Source organism: Haliotis cracherodii, unplaced genomic scaffold (assembly GCF_022045235.1).
Source record: "Haliotis cracherodii isolate W230 unplaced genomic scaffold, xgHalCrac1.p SCAF_4, whole genome shotgun sequence".
Lineage (NCBI taxonomy): Eukaryota > Metazoa > Mollusca > Gastropoda > Lepetellida > Haliotidae > Haliotis > Haliotis cracherodii.
In genome coordinates, this window is record NW_027266297.1 from 73009367 (window position 1) to 73027638 (window position 18272).

Below are 18272 nucleotides of genomic sequence, written 5' to 3' on the forward strand. Positions count from 1 at the left end.
TAGACGCTGCTTGACGGTGGTTTCTTGTCAAAATGGGACGTCTGGCGGGTCTTCTGGCGACAATCCCTGCACATCTGAGGCGACGACGTACGGTTTGTGAAGATATTCGTCGAAGGCAAGGGATGCTTCTTGCAGTCACTGTTGCTGGCTGGAATCGATGTGTGGTTCGAATCTAGTTGTTTTTTCGATTATTGGTTACGCGTGGCCTGTCACTCCGAGGATGGTCTCTGACTGCATTCGTCTGTTGCCAACGTTGCCATAAACACCAAATGGTGTTTCTGTGGACGTTAAATTGTCTTGCAACATCCCATTGACTCGATCCCGCTTCAAGCATAACAATGGCTCGCAGACGCTCATTTTCGGACAGGCGTGGCATTTCGTAATGTTGAATAATTGCGTAATTTTGTTGTTTTTCTGAGTGGTTGTTGTCAGCACGATGCTAAACAATGCATATGGAATCCCGTTAACGCACATGTTTTTATACCCATTCTTGGGTCGTGAAATGCATGGGGCTTACATAAAAGTCAACTTTTGCATGGAATGCATGCTTTTCTGTAGCAGTTGCATTTTAGTGACTTGTTTCCATACATGTACTACAATATTGAAAACCAAACTTTACTTGTTTAAAAAATACACTAAAATATTGGTGTCACAGGATCTTTTGTTGTTGAGTATTTCAGAAAGGAAACCTGGTGCACCGATTCAACACACAGACAGGGGGCACGGGTGGCCCAGTCGCCTAAGGCGCCGCGATTCTCTGTGCAGAGTTGCGTCTTTTGGGCACGCGAGAAACCTATGATTGTGGGTTCGAATCCCGGTTCACTCCGATTATGTTTCTAGGTTTGTCAGCACCATACCCGTGCTCTCGGGTTTCACCGAAGTGGTAAACGTCGAATAATGTTAAAAGCGGCGTTCAATCCAACTCACACAACACACAAGAAAAACAAAAGACACTTGACAAATTATCTTCTTATCGTACGTCTTATCAGAATTATGGATGAACAGAACCCTTTCTCGGATGTTAGACAGACAGGAGAATGTGGCAGTAGAAAAATCAATGCATTCCCTATATTATTGTTTTATAGTCCACAACATAAATGTCAATTCCTTCTTATAATGCAGATGTTTTCTGTTTATAAATTTAGGAAGAGGGGCGCAGCTATGCTTACTTGGACTGTGGCCGAAGTTAGAGATTTTACGTGCGCCTCAATTGGATGTTGAATGTAACTGTTTCGAAAATATTCAGATATTTGATTTTCCGCTAATGCAAGACACCAGTACATAATGTTTGTCTATTGTTAAACGTCACACTCGGCAAATATTCCAGCGGCATGTACAAAATTGCACAAAACACAAAAGATATACGCATGGAGTAAAATGTATTGAAAAGATCAAAATCTCAACGAAATAAACATTTAAACAGTCAAACAGCATCCGATATTGGCATGACAGTTGCCAGATTGAGGTGGGCTTGCCAAAACAAGTTTTCACCGTTATGGACAAAGGGCACACATATATCTAAAAATCAGTCAGGTTCAATGACCACCATCTGCTACAAGATACCCATAAAGTCAGACGCCTGGTGACGTCACGTGGGACACGTCGCCATTCTTCTTGGAGGGCCTGGATCAGTTATTGTAGGCTGGCTGTAGGATGTGGTCGCTGTCGAACACGGCGTTCATGACATCAAAGAGGTGTTCCTTAGGGGACAGGGCTGAGGAGTGTGCAAACCACGACAACACGTTGACGTTGTTGGCTGCAAGGTAGTTCTGTACGATTCGGGTTGTATGGGGTCTGGCGTCGTCATGCTGATAAAGGACACCACGTGGAAAAAGTAGCACAATCGGAAGAAGAATGTCATCCATGCAACACTGAGCTGCCAAATTTCCGTTAACGATGACAGGGGTGTTCTTTCCTGCCTACAAATTCCTCCCCACACCATAATACCCCTTCCACCATACGGCACGACCTCCTGAACGCAACATGGCGCCGTTCGTCCTCCCCTTCCACCATACGGCACGACCTCCTGAACGCAACATGGCGCCGTTCGTCCTCCCCTTCGGGGGTAAACACGCTGTCTTCCATCAGCTCTGATTAGACAGAACCGGATTTCATGAGTGAAGACGACCCTCTGCCAGTCACGGCGCAGTCAACGAAGTACAATTCTATCTGAATCACTGACGACAATGTTGCACTGTCGGTAACTGTCCTATGTGAGGTTTGTCTGCCCAAATTCACTGAGCTCCGAGTCGCCTGGCCACTGTCTGTCGACTAACCATATGCCTTAAGGCATTCGTCGCTGAAGACGTCACTGTCAGGAATCGATTCCGGAGATGCAAAGTACGCAAGTACCGGTCTTCATTGAACGTAGTTACCCTGGGTCTGCCTAGTTTTGGCCTGTCTGATGTCTGCCCGGTCTGTCTGTAACGCTGCATCAGGTTAGTTACAGCAACACGGGAGCAACCAAAAGTTCTAGCAATGTGGGCATGGGCAGCTCCCATCTGCATCATATATACCCAGGATCCGCTCGCGGTGCCCGGGTGTCGACCGTGGTTCTTCTGTGCTTTGTTGTTGTTTTGTTTGTTTTGATCAATGTGAGTGTCTGAAATGCCGTCCGTATCATTTATGTACCTTTATTGCACGTGTAGTTTCGGCTGCCCAAGCGGCACGTGTTTTTCACTTTTTCAAACCAAAAAATACAACAACTGCCGTGTGTACTTATATCGCTTTCTGCTCATAGCATTGCTGTGTCTGGACGATGTGTTTTGCATTGATTTAGTTTGAACATGTGTTTTTGAATTTTTGCAATTTCATTTTTGAAGTGGTAAAGTTTCTTTTGGCTGTCAGTTTAGTTATTGTCAAATCAGATGATTCATACGTCTATTCATTTATATAATTCGTCACTCCCGCGAATACTATCTGTTGATGAATATGCAGTCTTGACTTATATATTGTTAAAATACCTAACTTAAAAAAGGAGGTAAAGATGCATTCACACATTCATGATAATCTAGCAACACAATATAACCTAATGACAACTTCTCCCATAACCATACTTGTATACTCTGCAAAAAAAGAAACGCAAAAGTAGTAAAATCGTAAATATCTGACAGAGTGTTGTTGACATCCATACACAATTAATATAAAAATTAACTGGTCATTTCCGCATGGGCTGGCATTTATTTGTGTTGAAAAAATGGAGTACAGCAGTTTGTTGAAAAGATAGGAAAATCGCAAAGCCACAACCACGTGACAGCCTGGAGCCAGAGCACACATCGCATCCTAATTGCTTAGATCGATGCTCATGTCAATCCCTGAATTGTCTGGTCTAGACTCGATTATTTACAGACCGCCGTTATACAGCTAGAATTTTGCTGAGAGCGGCGTTAAACAACACCCCCCCCCCCCCCCCCTCCAAATCTCTTACAGACGCTGTGTTATTATATAAATAATCAGCTAGTCATAATCAATATTGGTTGCGTATTTTAGCTTGAGTTACAATGTGGCTGTGTTGGTGTTTACACGACCGGAAGTGACGACGTACACATTACCTTATGGCTACATAGTCAACGTGGTTCATGATAAGATACACCGTGTTAACATGCATATTGTCATCGCCACTTGAAATAGATTCACGAAATATCGCGATTACTAATTAACGAAGACAGCCGCATGTATTTTAATACTATTAAAATATTAACATGTTCTTTCCGACTTTATTTATCAGTGTGTGCATCTCAGCTTTGAATACTACATTTGCATGTTTTTTCTTTCAGTTCATGTGGTAATGAACGTTCGCCGCACACGCTACTTAATATAGTAGGCCGACCTTTACCCGGATTATGACTACGTGATCAAAGATCAATGATGGTGTTGATCGCCAGCAAATTGATATTTCGTGAAAAGCTCACCTTGCAGTGTCTTTACGGTAAGTTTCAGTCCTTATTGGCTTGTTTTCACTTTATACCTAATAGAACACACGCAACTAGCTTCGTTTATTAATAATCGCGGTATTTCCTGTTTCTATTTCAAGTAGCGTCAATTTAAAAAAAAAATTCCGATACTAGTTACATAAAGCGCACGTAAAATCTAAAAGGTAGTGTTCACTTGATTACACTAAAACACAGAAACACCTTTTTGTCTGTACAGAAACCATATACCGATATATGGCCTCTGGGCTGTGCCATGTATTGAGAACTTACGGTTTGTGACCAGCCCAAGACGTACACGTGACATACACCGTATATATGGTGTAAATAGAAGCCCGCGAGGGGCTGACGGTTAGGTTTCGTCATAATTATATGGTTTATAAATATTTAATATAGTTAAGTATTCTCACACATTAAAGATATACGGATATCCGATTATACGAGGCGCATCCCGGTATATATATTGGGCCGTTTTAGCCGCCTCCGCTAATCATTAGCTCTATATTGTTTATATCGATGCCACTTTTAACACGGCGAATATATCCTGTGATATAGATAATGATAATGTGTGTACTTATATTGCGCTACACTCCATACGCAAGGTAAATGATAAAAGTGATGACATCTGTATATATGTCAAACCATTGTTTGGAAAAACCTTCCAAAAAGAAAACAAAGGGTAATACAAATCGCATACACGACTATATTTCGTTTCAAAATATTACTTTTATACAAAACCCATTACGCGCCTAATAGGGGACATAACTCCGTCGATCAAACCTATTCTGGTTTCACAAATCCAGAATAGGTTCCTGCTGCTGCTGTGTGATTGGCAGGTCAAGCCATCGTCAGATAAGCACCGGCATTTGTGACCTCTGACCTCACTCATTTCACTGGTCTGGCTGTACGGGGTGCTGGGAAGAAGCAGTCATGGATTTACCCCTAAACTTCATCATGTATTTGGCGGTTCCTGCCTTGCTGTCATTGTCTTGGATTAAATACAGAGGGCTAGAATATATTTTGATTCACTACCGATGGGTGTTCGTTTGCCTATTCCTCCTGCCTGTCTCGGTGATCTACGATGTTTTCATGTTCGGAAGGAATTGGCTCGTCTTCCAGTTTAACTCGGCGCCGAAGAAGCATGATCAAAAGGTTCAGCATGTGCAGAGACAGGTATGTACAGTTTGCACGTGCGCACGTGCGCACGTGATATTAACACCTCACCGCTATAATGACGTTTATGCTTTGTGCTGTAAATAACAACAGTGTTAGCCGCCGGTACCAGACTTGTCAATCGCGCTGTCAAGTTTGACATTCGATATGTGCAGCAAGGTTTGAAATGGAAAGGTCGTTAAATATGTTAAATATAATCGATAACAGTTTAATTAATTATTAGTACATGTTCTTAACGTATTATATATGTACATCTTTTCCACGTTAAAAGCGTAGGCTGTCAGGGAAGATTTACCGTTGTAAAATTACGGCGCCTTCAGTCGATTTGTTAGTCAGGCGGGCATCGCTTGTATAATGAAGGAGAGTCCAGGCGCGTACCTAGACGTAACTTTGTTTTGCGTTAATGTCAGTAGCTACAAGTTTTGGATAGTGCATTATGATATTTACATACGGTAATGGGTTTTTTAATAAATAAAACCCACATATGCTATTTCAGTGTTAATGAAACTAGATAGCTTCTTATCAGCTGAAGTCCAATGATGTTCGGTTATTTTCCGCTGTCGTTTATAAATTGCAACGGAAATTCTCTTGGCGTTTTTTTGGTTATATTTTTCATAAAATATTTTTAGGATATTAAAAAGGACATGAATTCGTTTTTAATTATAGAGGTCTTAAATGGCAGATTCACAAAAAAATTAGTTTTTTACTTAAATTATATGAATGTATTGAACCATTAATTTGATAAAATATGAAGAAAATACATAGTATTGTTCAGTCTATATGTGATGATGTACTTCCTCCATCACCCTGACTTTTTCGGCTATTTTCTGAAAAAACATTTTACTTTTATAGCTTGCACCAGATATTTGTGTCTTAGATTTAATCACAAAAACAAGTTCTACTGACATTTACAGGACTATTATGTGAGTTCAAGAAGCAGTGATTGCCATTCCTCTAAGCCTGCCTTTGATGTATGGGAGATGGACTTCAGGTTTAATTTCTGTCAAGCTAACTATACAGATGTTCATAATTATGCCATCCCTTAAACAGTGCTATTCTCTGCATATACAGACAAAGTGGTTGCTAGGCTCTCTAATCAACAACTCTATAACTGTGCTGTGTATTTATAGATCTTTCTTGCACAAAGAAAATGTCCACAGTAAACAGGAGATACTGATATATTTGCCACAACTCTACATTCTGACTTTGCCTCAAGTTTGGCACTGCAATGCATTCCCCCCCCTGACTAGACCATGCAGACAGGGCGTTGTGGTGTACTTGTTGGGCAACAGCTACACCTGCAGAGATGACACCGTAGTTACTGAAATAAGCACCCAGGGCGCTTAGAAAATTGACAAAGTGGGTTGATTATTAAAAGATCAAGCAGTAGTGAACAAAGATAGTTTAAACATCCATGAAACTCAAACTTTCTGAATGATAGATACTAGGCAATTATATAGCCCTTCTATACTGCTGTTGTCCATAAACATATCTGTAAAATACACTAGAAAATACAGACTGTCTTGTTGATTTTCTGTCATTGTAGTAGGCACTGATTAAGATTAATGACATACTTGTCTACAATTGTTTATTTTGGGTTTACAGATTCCAGTGACCATTGCTAAAACCACAATAAGAAATACATACCATATTTGCTGTAATAAACTGCCAGGGTTCTTAGAAAATTGACAAGTTTTGGGCGCTTATGAAAACGATAAACAGCAAGTTAATTTTTTTGTCAGAGATCGAGAAATGTGAATGTAGTTCAAGCATCAATGAAACTAAAATACATTCAATAATAGTTACTAGGCAATTATTATATTCCTACACTTCTGTTTTCTGTATAAATATCTGGAAAATACACAAGAGAATGCAGACTGCCATACTACATTTCTGTCGTAGTTATTAGGGGGCGCTTATAAAGATTACTTACATATTGGTGTTGGGAATTCAGCTAGCACTATATACAAGTAATTATATGGCGATGAGAATACCTTAAACATTAGATCGTCTGTCTGGTGTTCATTTCATCCCCCTGTGAAGCAATACAGATTGCACAATGGTGGGGGATAGAATATAACTTTCATAGACACGGTTGTCTCATTAATCCTGCAGTTATTCCCCAAACAGTGTGTGTTAACTTAGGTGTATCACCAGCTGATATTAGCCTGCAGTCCCCTGTGTTGTATGTAAACTGTGTATTTACACAATGTTGCTAAGTTGCAACATGTTTCAAGTGTCTCCTGCTGGGTTGTCCTCCTTGTAAAACATCTGTTTTTGTGGCTTGAAATATAACTGTAGTTTATAGAAAGTAGTAGTCTCATAGAAATCTGTGAATAGTGAGAATTAAACATGTTTTACAATTTAAAGCATGTTTCAATGTAAAGGATGACCTAATGTAAAGTGTGACCCAGTATAAAGTATGACCCAATTTAAAGTGTGACCTTATTTAAAGTATAACCTAATTTAAAGTATGACCCTATGACCAAATGTAAAGTATGACCTAATGTAAAGTGTGACTCAATGTAAAGTATGACCGATTGTAAAGTATGACCTTATGACCCAATTTAAAGTATGATCTAATTTAAAGTGTGACTCAAAGTAAAGTATGACCAATTGTAAAGTATGACCTTATGACCCAATGTAAAGAATGACCTAATGTAAAGTATGACCCTATGACCCAGTGTAAAGTATGACCTAATGTAAAGTGTGACCCAATGTAAAGTATAACCTAATGTAAAGTATGACTCAAAGTAAGGTATGACAATGTTAAGTAGAACAACAAGAGAACATGCATAGAAAAACATGAATAGAACATGCATAGAACAACATGAATAGAACATGCATTGAACAACATTAATAGAACATGCACAGAACATGCATAGAACAACATGAATAGAACATGCATTGAACAACATTAATAGAACATGCACAGAACATGCATTGAAAAACATGTATAGACCATGCATTGAACAACATGAATAGAACAACATGAATAGAACAACATGAATCGAACAATTATAGAACAACATGTATAGAACAACATGAATAGAACATGTATAGAACAACATGCATAGAACATGAATAGAATAACATGAATAGAACAACATGAATAGAACAACATGAATCGAACATTTATAGAACAACATGTATAGAACAACATGATTAGAACATGAATAGAACATGTATAGAACAACATGAATAGAACAACATGAATCAAACATTTATAGAACAACATGTATAGAACAACATGAATAGAACATGCACAGAACAACATGAATAGAACATGAATAGAATAACATGAATATAACATGCATTGAACAACATGATTAGAACATGCATTGAATGACATGAATAGAACATGCATAGAACATGCATAGAACAACATGAATAGGACATGCATTGAACAGCATTAATAGAACATGAATAGAACATGCATAGAAAAACATGAATAGAACAACATGTATAGAACATGCATTGAACAGCATTAATAGAACATGAACAGAACATGCATTTCACAACATGAATAGAACATGCATTGAACAACATGTATAGAACATGCATTGAACAGCATTAATAGAACATGAATAGGACATGCATTGAACAACATGTATAGAACATGCATTGAACAGCATTAATAGAACATGAATAGGACATGCATAGAACCACATGAATAGAACATGTAAAGAACAACATGTATAGAACATGCATTGAACAACATGAATAGAACAACATGAATAGAACATGTATAGAACAACATGAATAGAACATGTAAAGAACAACATGAATAGAACATGCATTGAACAACATGAATAGAACATGTAAAGAACAACATGAATAGAACATGTATAGAACGTGCATTGAACAACATGAATAGAACATGAATAGAACATATAAAGAAAACATGAATAGAACATGTAAAGAACAACATGAATAGAACATGTAAAGAACAACATGAATAGAACATGTAAAGAACAACATGTATAGAATATGCATTGAACAACGTGAATAGAACATGCATAGAACATGCATAGAACATGTAAAGAACAACATGAATAGAACATGTAAAGAACAGCACGAATAGAACATGTAAAGAACAACATGAATAGAACATGTAAAGAACAGCATGAATCGAACATGTAAAGAACAACATGAATAGAACATGTAAAGAACAACATGTATAGAACATGCATTGAACAACATGAATAGAACAACATGAATAGAACATGTAAAGAACAACATGAATAGAACATGTAAAGAACAACATGAATAGAACATGTAAAGAACAACATGTATAGAACATGCATTGAACAACATGAATAGAACATGCTTAGAACAACATGAATAGAACATGCATTGAACAACATGAATAGAACATGAATAGAACATGCATTGAACAGCATGTATAGAACATGCATTGAACAGCATGAATAGAACATGCATTGAACAGCATGAATAGAACATGCGTTGAACAACATGAATAGAACATGCATTGAACAACATGAATAGAACATGTATAGAACAACATGAATAGGACATGCATTAATAGAACATTAATAGAACATGCATGGACTCTGTGACTTGGATAACAAATCTGGAATTTATCTCTGATAACGAAATTTCAAAAGGAATATAGTTTGATAAACAGATAACCTTTGGCTTGTTTGGTGGTTTATGATGAGAAACTAGTGATAGCTGTGACTGAACGATCCAAGTCAAACACGGCAATCTGAGAAGTGCTGCATGTATCAAGTAGAAATCTCAACATGAGATGTAAATAGCTTCAGTCTTCCTTCTTGAGTCTTTGTTCTGATAACATATCATGACAATAACAACTTGGCATGCCCTTGTTATCATGGAGTGTTATCAGGGGGGGTTATTCAGGGACTGGCCATGCTAATGTAGCATGATGTTTTGTTTAGATCTTGTTGACAAACATAGAGAGTTAGAGGAATCTGTCTCTATGTCCATTTTGTTTTCTGTTTAAGTATGATTTTTTTTATTAATTAGACAAGTGATGATTCTTTGCCAGGAGGCCTGACTAATTTTATATGGGTAAGACCTCCATATGTTTTACAAATTTCAAATTAAACATGTTAATGGTAGACAAGATGTTTTTGATTTGGAAAACCATGTTTCACCTTCTGCTTTGATAGACTGTTTGCTTCAGCTTTGAAATTGATACTTTTTTGTGAGTCATTTATGTTAAAAAATAAATACTTATGAATTTCAAAATCGGATACAGGGGCCCCTGACTGTCCTTTATCTGGGACATATCCAGGTGCCGTCCGACCACAAACCAGGTCAACAGTTGAGCGCTGCCGCTCGCCATGGGAGGTGGGCATACCTGGAGGAGGCACGAGCCTGGCCGTTGCTTCGAAACGGGTGTTGCTTACAAGACTGTTAAGTTCGGGGTTAACCCTGTGACAGTATAGGATTACATCGGGATCTTATCTTGGCTGAAGTACACCTGAACTCATTGTCCCCTGTTTTGTTTATTGAAAAATATTTCTATTTTTTAACTGTACAGAATTAAATGGCATTTTCATTTATGCCAGTTGTTTTTAATACGGACATATTTTATCAATATTGTACATAATTAATCATAGAATTCATTCATGACACTTCACGAAATGTTTATTTCATAATTAAACTAAACCACAGAAAACAAAACATTTAAAAGGCATGTTACGCTACACGTTTGATGAACATGTATTAGCTTGAGCCTTATACTTGCACAATGTTTTCACTTGTATCTGTCACACTCATGAGGAAAAACCCATCAAAAACCTACATCGAAATAAACCAATGATAAAAAATATAAAAATTAACTAAGCTACCTTTGTGTGTACCTACCAAGCTGTATGTGTTTATAATATGAAACACTGATGAGGCTTGTATCCTTGTATCAAACAGGTTTTTCAACCCAAAAAGGGTATTTCTGTAGCCTGTGTATTGAATTACAAATACAAAGACTGTCTGTGTCTGTCAGGTCTCTGTGGGCGGCATGGAGGATGTCCTGCTACCAGCCTCAGCCTCCTCAGATGTTGTAGATAAAACAGATAAAAGTATTTATGTTGAAATATAAACTTTGGGAGATGTGTGTCCTGGGTGCCTCTGTACAAAACAACCTTAGCACTACGACTGTCATAAGTCTATGCTAAGGTATGGGAGTTAGGGTCACCTTAGCGCTAAGATCGCTTTGTACAACGGCACCCTGTACACAAAAATTAAAATGGTTGTGGCATTATGAGATTTTACACCTGCCCAACTGACTTTGACCCTGTTGAGAGTGTTAATGTAATTTCACACAGGCTTTTTGATATGCCCTCAACTTAACATATTTCAAAATGTTACCTCAACCTTTTGGAAAAACACTAAGTTTTTCATCACTCACCCAAATAATAAAAAACATAAGGAAACCTATCTCAAATATTAAATTTTACTCCTGGACACACAAAGAAGTGCTGTAATATCTCACCCTCTAAACACTGACTCCATCAGGCCAAGAGTTCAATGGTGTCCCTGGACACACAAAGAAGTGCTGGTATATGGTTAATTTCTCACCCTCTAAGAACTGACCATCAGGCCAAGAGTTCAGTGGTGTCCCTGGACACACAAAGAAGTGCTGGTATATGCTGTAATTTCTCACCCTCTAAGAACTGACTCCATCAGGCCAAGAGTTCAATGGTGTCCCTGGACACACAAAGAAGTGCTGGTATATGGTTAATTTCTCACCCTCTAAGAACTGACCATCAGGCCAAGAGTTCAATGGTGTCCCTGGACACACAAAGAAGTGCTTGTATATTGTGTAATTTCTCACCCTCTAAGAACTGACCATCAGGCCAAGAGTTCAATGGTGTCCCTGGACACACAAAGAAGTGCTTGTATATTGTGTAATTTCTCACCCTCTAAGAACTGACTCCATCAAGCCAAAAGTTCAATGGTGTCCCGGACACACAAAGAAGTGCTGGTATATGCTGTAATTTCTCACCCTCTAAGAACTGACCATCAGGCCAAGAGTTCAATGGTGTCCCTGGACACACAAAGAAGTGATGGTATATGGTTAATTTCTCACCCTCTAAGAACTGACCATCAGGCCAAGAGTTCAATGGTGTCCCTGGACACACAAAGAAGTGCTTGTATATGCTGTAATTTCTCACCCTCCAAGAACTGACTCCATCAGGCCAAGAGTTCAATGGTGTCCCTGGACACAAAAAGAAGTGCTGGTATATGGTTAATTTCTCACCCTCTAAGAACTGACCATCAGGCCAAGAGTTCAATGGTGTCCCTGGACACACAAAGAAGTGCTTGTATGTTGTGTAATTTCTCACCCTCTAAGAACTGACCATCAGGCCAAGAGTTCAATGGTGTCCCTGGACACACAAAGAAGTGCTTGTATATTGTGTAATTTCTCACCCTCTAAGAACTGACCATCAGGCCAAGAGTTCAATGGTGTCCCTGGACACACAAAGAAGTGCTTGTATATGGTGTAATTTCTCACCCTCTAAGAACTGACTCCATCAGGCCAAGAGTTCAATGGTGTCCCTGGACACACAAAGAAGTGCTTGTATATGGTGTAATTTCTCACCCTCTAAGAACTGACTCCATCAGGCCAAAAGTTCAATGGTGTCCCGGACACACAAAGAAGTGCTGGTATATGGTGTAATTTCCCACCGTCTAAGCACTGACTCCATCAGGCCAAAAGTGATAATCTACCCAGCTTTGTCATCATGCTGGAAATAGATGTAAACGCCATTAGTACGTGAACTACTTGTTAATGTCACGGAAAACATGCCTGTATTGTTCAAATTGCTTAGCTGGAGAGGAGATAATCATCGTGTATGTAGGAATATGTCACAGTCAGTCATTTCTGCTGCTGACACTTTCTGCTCCAATTACTAGAGCTTCACTATGCCTGGGTTGTCCAACCATGCGTGAGTGGTTTCTCATGGCTCAGTGTAGTCACAGGGCTGTAGTCACGGATTTGTACAATCTGTTTGGGAGAGACATTTGAGAATGATCATGATGTAGACACTACTGAGATTGCAGTAAATTGGTTTGTTTGTTTAACACCGCACTCAGCAATATTCCAGCTATGTGACGACGGTCTGTATTTATCAAGCCTGAACCAGACAATCCAGTGATTGACATCATGATCACCGATCCAAGCAATTGGGATACGATGACAAGCATCACCCAAGTCAGGGAGTCTGACCACCTGATCTTGTTAGTAGCCTGTTACAGTAAGCATGGTTTGCTGAAGACCTATTCTAACCGAATCTTCACGGGTCTTACAAAAGTGACAAGTCAAAAAGTAATTATGTAATTATGAAATCAGTATTAGTATATTATACATTTATGTATTGAAGGAATCCAGGTTCTATTATCTGCTCAAATGTGGGTTTATTTGTTCCCCGACCAGTGGATCTGTTTGCATTTCAGTTATTACTCTCAACTCCCTAGGGAGTATACAACCCAAGCTGCCCAGGGGCACTAGAAGGATTTTACATCCACCTCACATATCGGGTACCCATTCCCTGCTGGGTGAACAGAGGCACATTCGAACCAAGTCACTTGCCCAGGGTGACACTTAAAGTTTTGACACTTAGCAACTGATTCCTGTAATCAAAAAGTGAAACTATTCAAAACCAGTTCCTGTATATGATGATGTATTATTCATGTGTCGTGACCATAGCAACATCCAACAAAATGGAGGATGGGTTTAAAGTTGTATGGGTCCATTGTTGTTCAGGTTCGTAACACACTACAGATGAAAGAACACAGGCAATACAACAGTCAGCCATACCAATCACTACCTGTCACTACCTGTCACCACCAACTGGCGTGGTTCATGACCAGCACACACTGATAGAAGCTCTGGGAACAAACAACTTAATATGCCAGATTGAATTTTTGATAGGGTGTTGAAACGTGAGTGAAATATTGATGTGCCTGGAAATGTGAGAGGAATGACAGAGTATTGCTTTATGCCACATCAGCAAGTTAGCAGATATTCTCGACTGTGAAATATGAACTTAAACAGTTAATTGTGTCAGGGAGCTGTGATGCTGTTACCTGAGAAACTGTTATGAAATATCAAATATCAAGTTATCATTTACAGAACTTGGTACACCTGTAAATGCACGGCATGCGAATTTATGTGACTTCTCATTTCATCAATATGACTTCTTTTTAAATCTATGACTTCTCATTTATCTATCTATCATGTCTATGACTTCTCATTAAATCTATGACTTCACATTTCATCTATATGACTTCTCATTGAATCTATGACTTCTCGGTCTATGACTTCTCATTTATCTATCATGTCTATGACTTCTCATTTATCTATCATGTCTATGACTTCTCATTTATCTATCATGTCCATGACTTCTCATTTATCTATCATGTCTATGACTTCTCATTTATCTATCATGTCTATGACTTCTCATTTATATATCATGTCTATTACTTCTCATTTATCTATCATGTCTATGACTTCTCATTTATCTATATGACTTCTCATTTATCTATCATGTCTATGACTTCTCATTTATCTATCATGTCTATGACTTCTCATTTATATATCATGTCTATTACTTCTCATTTATCTATCATGTCTATGACTTCTCATTTATCTATCATGTCTATGACTTCTCATTTATCTATCATGTCTATGACTTCTCATTTATCTATCATGTCTATGACTTCTCATTTATCTATCATGTCTATTACTTCTCATTTATCTATCATGTCTATGACTTCTCATTTATCTATCATGTCTATGACTTCTCATTTATCTATCATGTCTATGACTTCTCATTTATCTATCATGTCTATGACTTCTCATTTATCTATATGACTTCTCATTTATCTATCATGTCTATGACTTCTCATTTATATATCATGTCTATGACTTCTCATTTATCTATCATGTCTATTACTTCTCATTTATCTATCATGTCTATGACTTCTCATTTATCTATCATGTCTATTACTTCTCATTTATCTATCATGTCTATGACTTCTCATTTATCTATATGACTTCTCATTTATCTATCATGTCTATGACTTCTCATTTATCTATCATGTCTATGACTTCTCATTTATCTATCATGTCTATGACTTCTCATTTATATATCATGTCTATTACTTCTCATTTATCTATCATGTCTATGACTTCTCATTTATCTATCATGTCTATGACTTCTCATTTATCTATCATGTCTATGACTTCTCATTTATCTATCATGTCTATGACTTCTCATTTATATATCATGTCTATTACTTCTCATTTATCTATCATGTCTATGACTTCTCATTTATCTATCATGTCTATGACTTCTCATTTATCTATCATGTCTATGACTTCTCATTTATCTATCATGTCTATGACTTCTCATTTATCTATCATGTCTATTACTTCTCATTTATCTATCATGTCTATGACTTCTCATTTATCTATCATGTCTATGACTTCTCATTTATCTATCATGTCTATGACTTCTCATTTATCTATCATGTCTATGACTTCTCATTTATCTATCATGTCTATGACTTCTCATTTATCTATATGACTTCTCATTTATCTATCATGTCTATGACTTCTCATTTATATATCATGTCTATGACTTCTCATTTATCTATCATGTCTATTACTTCTCATTTATCTATCATGTCTATGACTTCTCATTTATCTATCATGTCTATGACTTCTCATTTATCTATCATGTCTATGACTTCTCATTTATATATCATGTCTATTACTTCTCATTTATCTATCATGTCTATTACTTCTCATTTATCTATCATGTCTATTACTTCTCATTTCATCTATATGACTTCTCATTAAATAATAATCATTGAATAATAATTGATATGTTTGAAATTGGATTCTACGTATTTCCCTGATCCCAACATTCAGTTTCTTGTTTTCCAGTCTTCGTGAATATGCCAGGGTTTATTCATAAGAATTTTAGCTGCAACAAATTAGAATGTTAATAGGTATATTTTCAATAAAATGTTTTTCCCTAATGTTATTGATTTTTCACAATCTTAATAACTGGTTTGATGTTACTATGTTAATCTTATCATCCCCCGCCATGGAAGGGGGACATAGGAATTGGTGCTGTCTGTCCGTCCTTCCGTCATATTTCGTTTCTGTAGCAGAAACTAAAAAAATCATGATAGATATTTTAACCACACTTGGCACATAGATAGGTCTAGTGGTTAACAGTTGCCTTTTGATAGTTTAGGCTTTTTAAAAAAATGTTTTTTTCTAGTTTCCATAGCAATGACCTTGACTTTGACTGAATATGGCGGTAGTGCTCGTTTCCAGAGCAGATCTTGAAAACTGTACCATGTTTCTTGCCTTGCACACATCTGGTCATGTCATGTTGACGGGGATATGAGTACTTCATGTTTATTGGCCTATATTTTGTGTTTGCAGGTGAGGAAGTGGCGTGATGACGGTGCTCACACCCCAATGTGTACAGCCAGACCGGGCTGGTCCAATGTCAGCTTCAGACGTGGCCTATACAAGAAAAAGCTCCGCAACATCGAAGTCAACCTCATTGACATCCTCAATGTTGATACCGAACGTCAGGTGGTTCGAGTTGAGCCATTGGCTACCATGGGTCAGGTGACCGCCTTCCTCAACCCTCTTGGATGGACTCTTCCAGTCCTACCTGAGCTTGATGACCTCACTGTGGGTAAGTCATTAACAGGTAGATGATGTGATAGAGAGACTCCTCAGATGAGTCAACTACAAGCCAGGCTAAATCTGAAGGAGTTCTTTGTCCAGAGATTTTCTAAGCTACAATTTCATGGCTTTCAGTATAGAATTTTTAGGAACAGTTGCATATTTCATGTGGGAATAGAGCTGATCTCACCTGTAATAACAAATAACTTGAACTATTGATTTTGAATTTTAAGATTTGTTAGGGTTTATTTGTCATACTGCCTCCATCTTGAATAACAATTGCAGTAGATTAGTCATTTAATTGACTAAGACATCTTTTTCACGTAAACTAATTAATTAAATTCACTGCTCATTCATTATTTGGTGAAAACATTTTCATTAATTAACCAAATAGACAGAAGGGATCTGTGTTGAACATCTGTCTTGCTCAGCAGGAGATCGTGCACCAGACAGGAAGTGACATCACTAAGGGCTGACCATTTATTATTCTGGGGGAGGGTCTTTGATGTTAGTGTGAGAAAGAACCTGATTTTGATCAAGACGCACAAAAGAAGAGGAGCCATACAACTATTTTCTCACCACAAGCTGGTTCTTTTTCAAACATCCATCATGTCCAGTGATAAGTTATTTTATGTGTGGAAAAGTCAAGGACAAATTGTATCCCCCTGATACCAAATGGTTGGCACCATTTTACGTTTGTTGTGTGTGTGTAGCTGCAGGTGTGGAGCTCTTACCATGGTAACCCACTTGGCAGATTGATATTATTCTTATAAAGATCAAGCAAATCTTCTGAGCTTCGAGACGGGAAAACTTTTGGCTCAGATTCAAACTGTGTGATTTATATTCCCTGTTGTCAAGATGACACCATGGAGCTCATACAATTTACGCTTCTGAAGAGATAAAAGTATATTTCTCAGGGAGATGAAATTACCATCTATTTCTTATTCTGAAATAAATCTTTCTTCCTGTATAAATTATGTCTCAAAAGTGTTTAATAGTGATCATGTTTTTGTAAGAGAGGTTTGGCTGTGGAGTAGCTGAGTGTTAGTCACTATGAAAGTCTAGGTTTGATTCCCAACATTGCTACACTGTGTAAAGCCCATTTCAAGTGTCCCTCCGCCGTGATGTTGTCCCTCTGCCGTGATGTTGTCCATCCACCATGATGTTGTCCCTCCGCCTTGATGTTGTCCCTCCGCCGTGATGTTGTCCCTCCGCCGTGATGTTGTCCCTCCGCCATGATGTTGTCCCTCCGCCATGATGTTGTCCCTCCGCCATGATGTTGTCCCTCCGCCATGATGTTGTCCCTCCGCCGTGATGTTGTCACTCCGCCATGATGTTGTCCCTCCGCCATGATGTTGTCCCTCCGCCATGATGTTGTCCCTCCGCCATGATATCCCTCCGCCATGATGTTGTCCCTCCGCCATGATGTTGTCCCTTCGCCTTGATGTTGTCCCTCCGCCATGATG

At 38.2% G+C, this 18272-nt stretch overlaps 1 protein-coding gene across 2 annotated transcripts in view; it reads left to right on the forward strand.

The window, feature by feature from the left end:
* The first annotated feature begins 4815 nt into the window (after positions 1-4815).
* LOC139478619 (delta(24)-sterol reductase-like) overlaps positions 4816-18272 on the forward strand; it is a 32464-nt gene continuing 19007 nt past the window's right edge. For both annotated transcript variants that reach the window (XM_071261169.1, XM_071261170.1), the window contains exons 1-2: positions 4816-5102; positions 16555-16816. In XM_071261169.1, the coding sequence (XP_071117270.1) occupies positions 4860-5102; positions 16555-16816 (505 nt within the window). In that variant the 5' untranslated portion in view covers positions 4816-4859. The remainder of the gene's footprint in view (positions 5103-16554; positions 16817-18272) is intronic.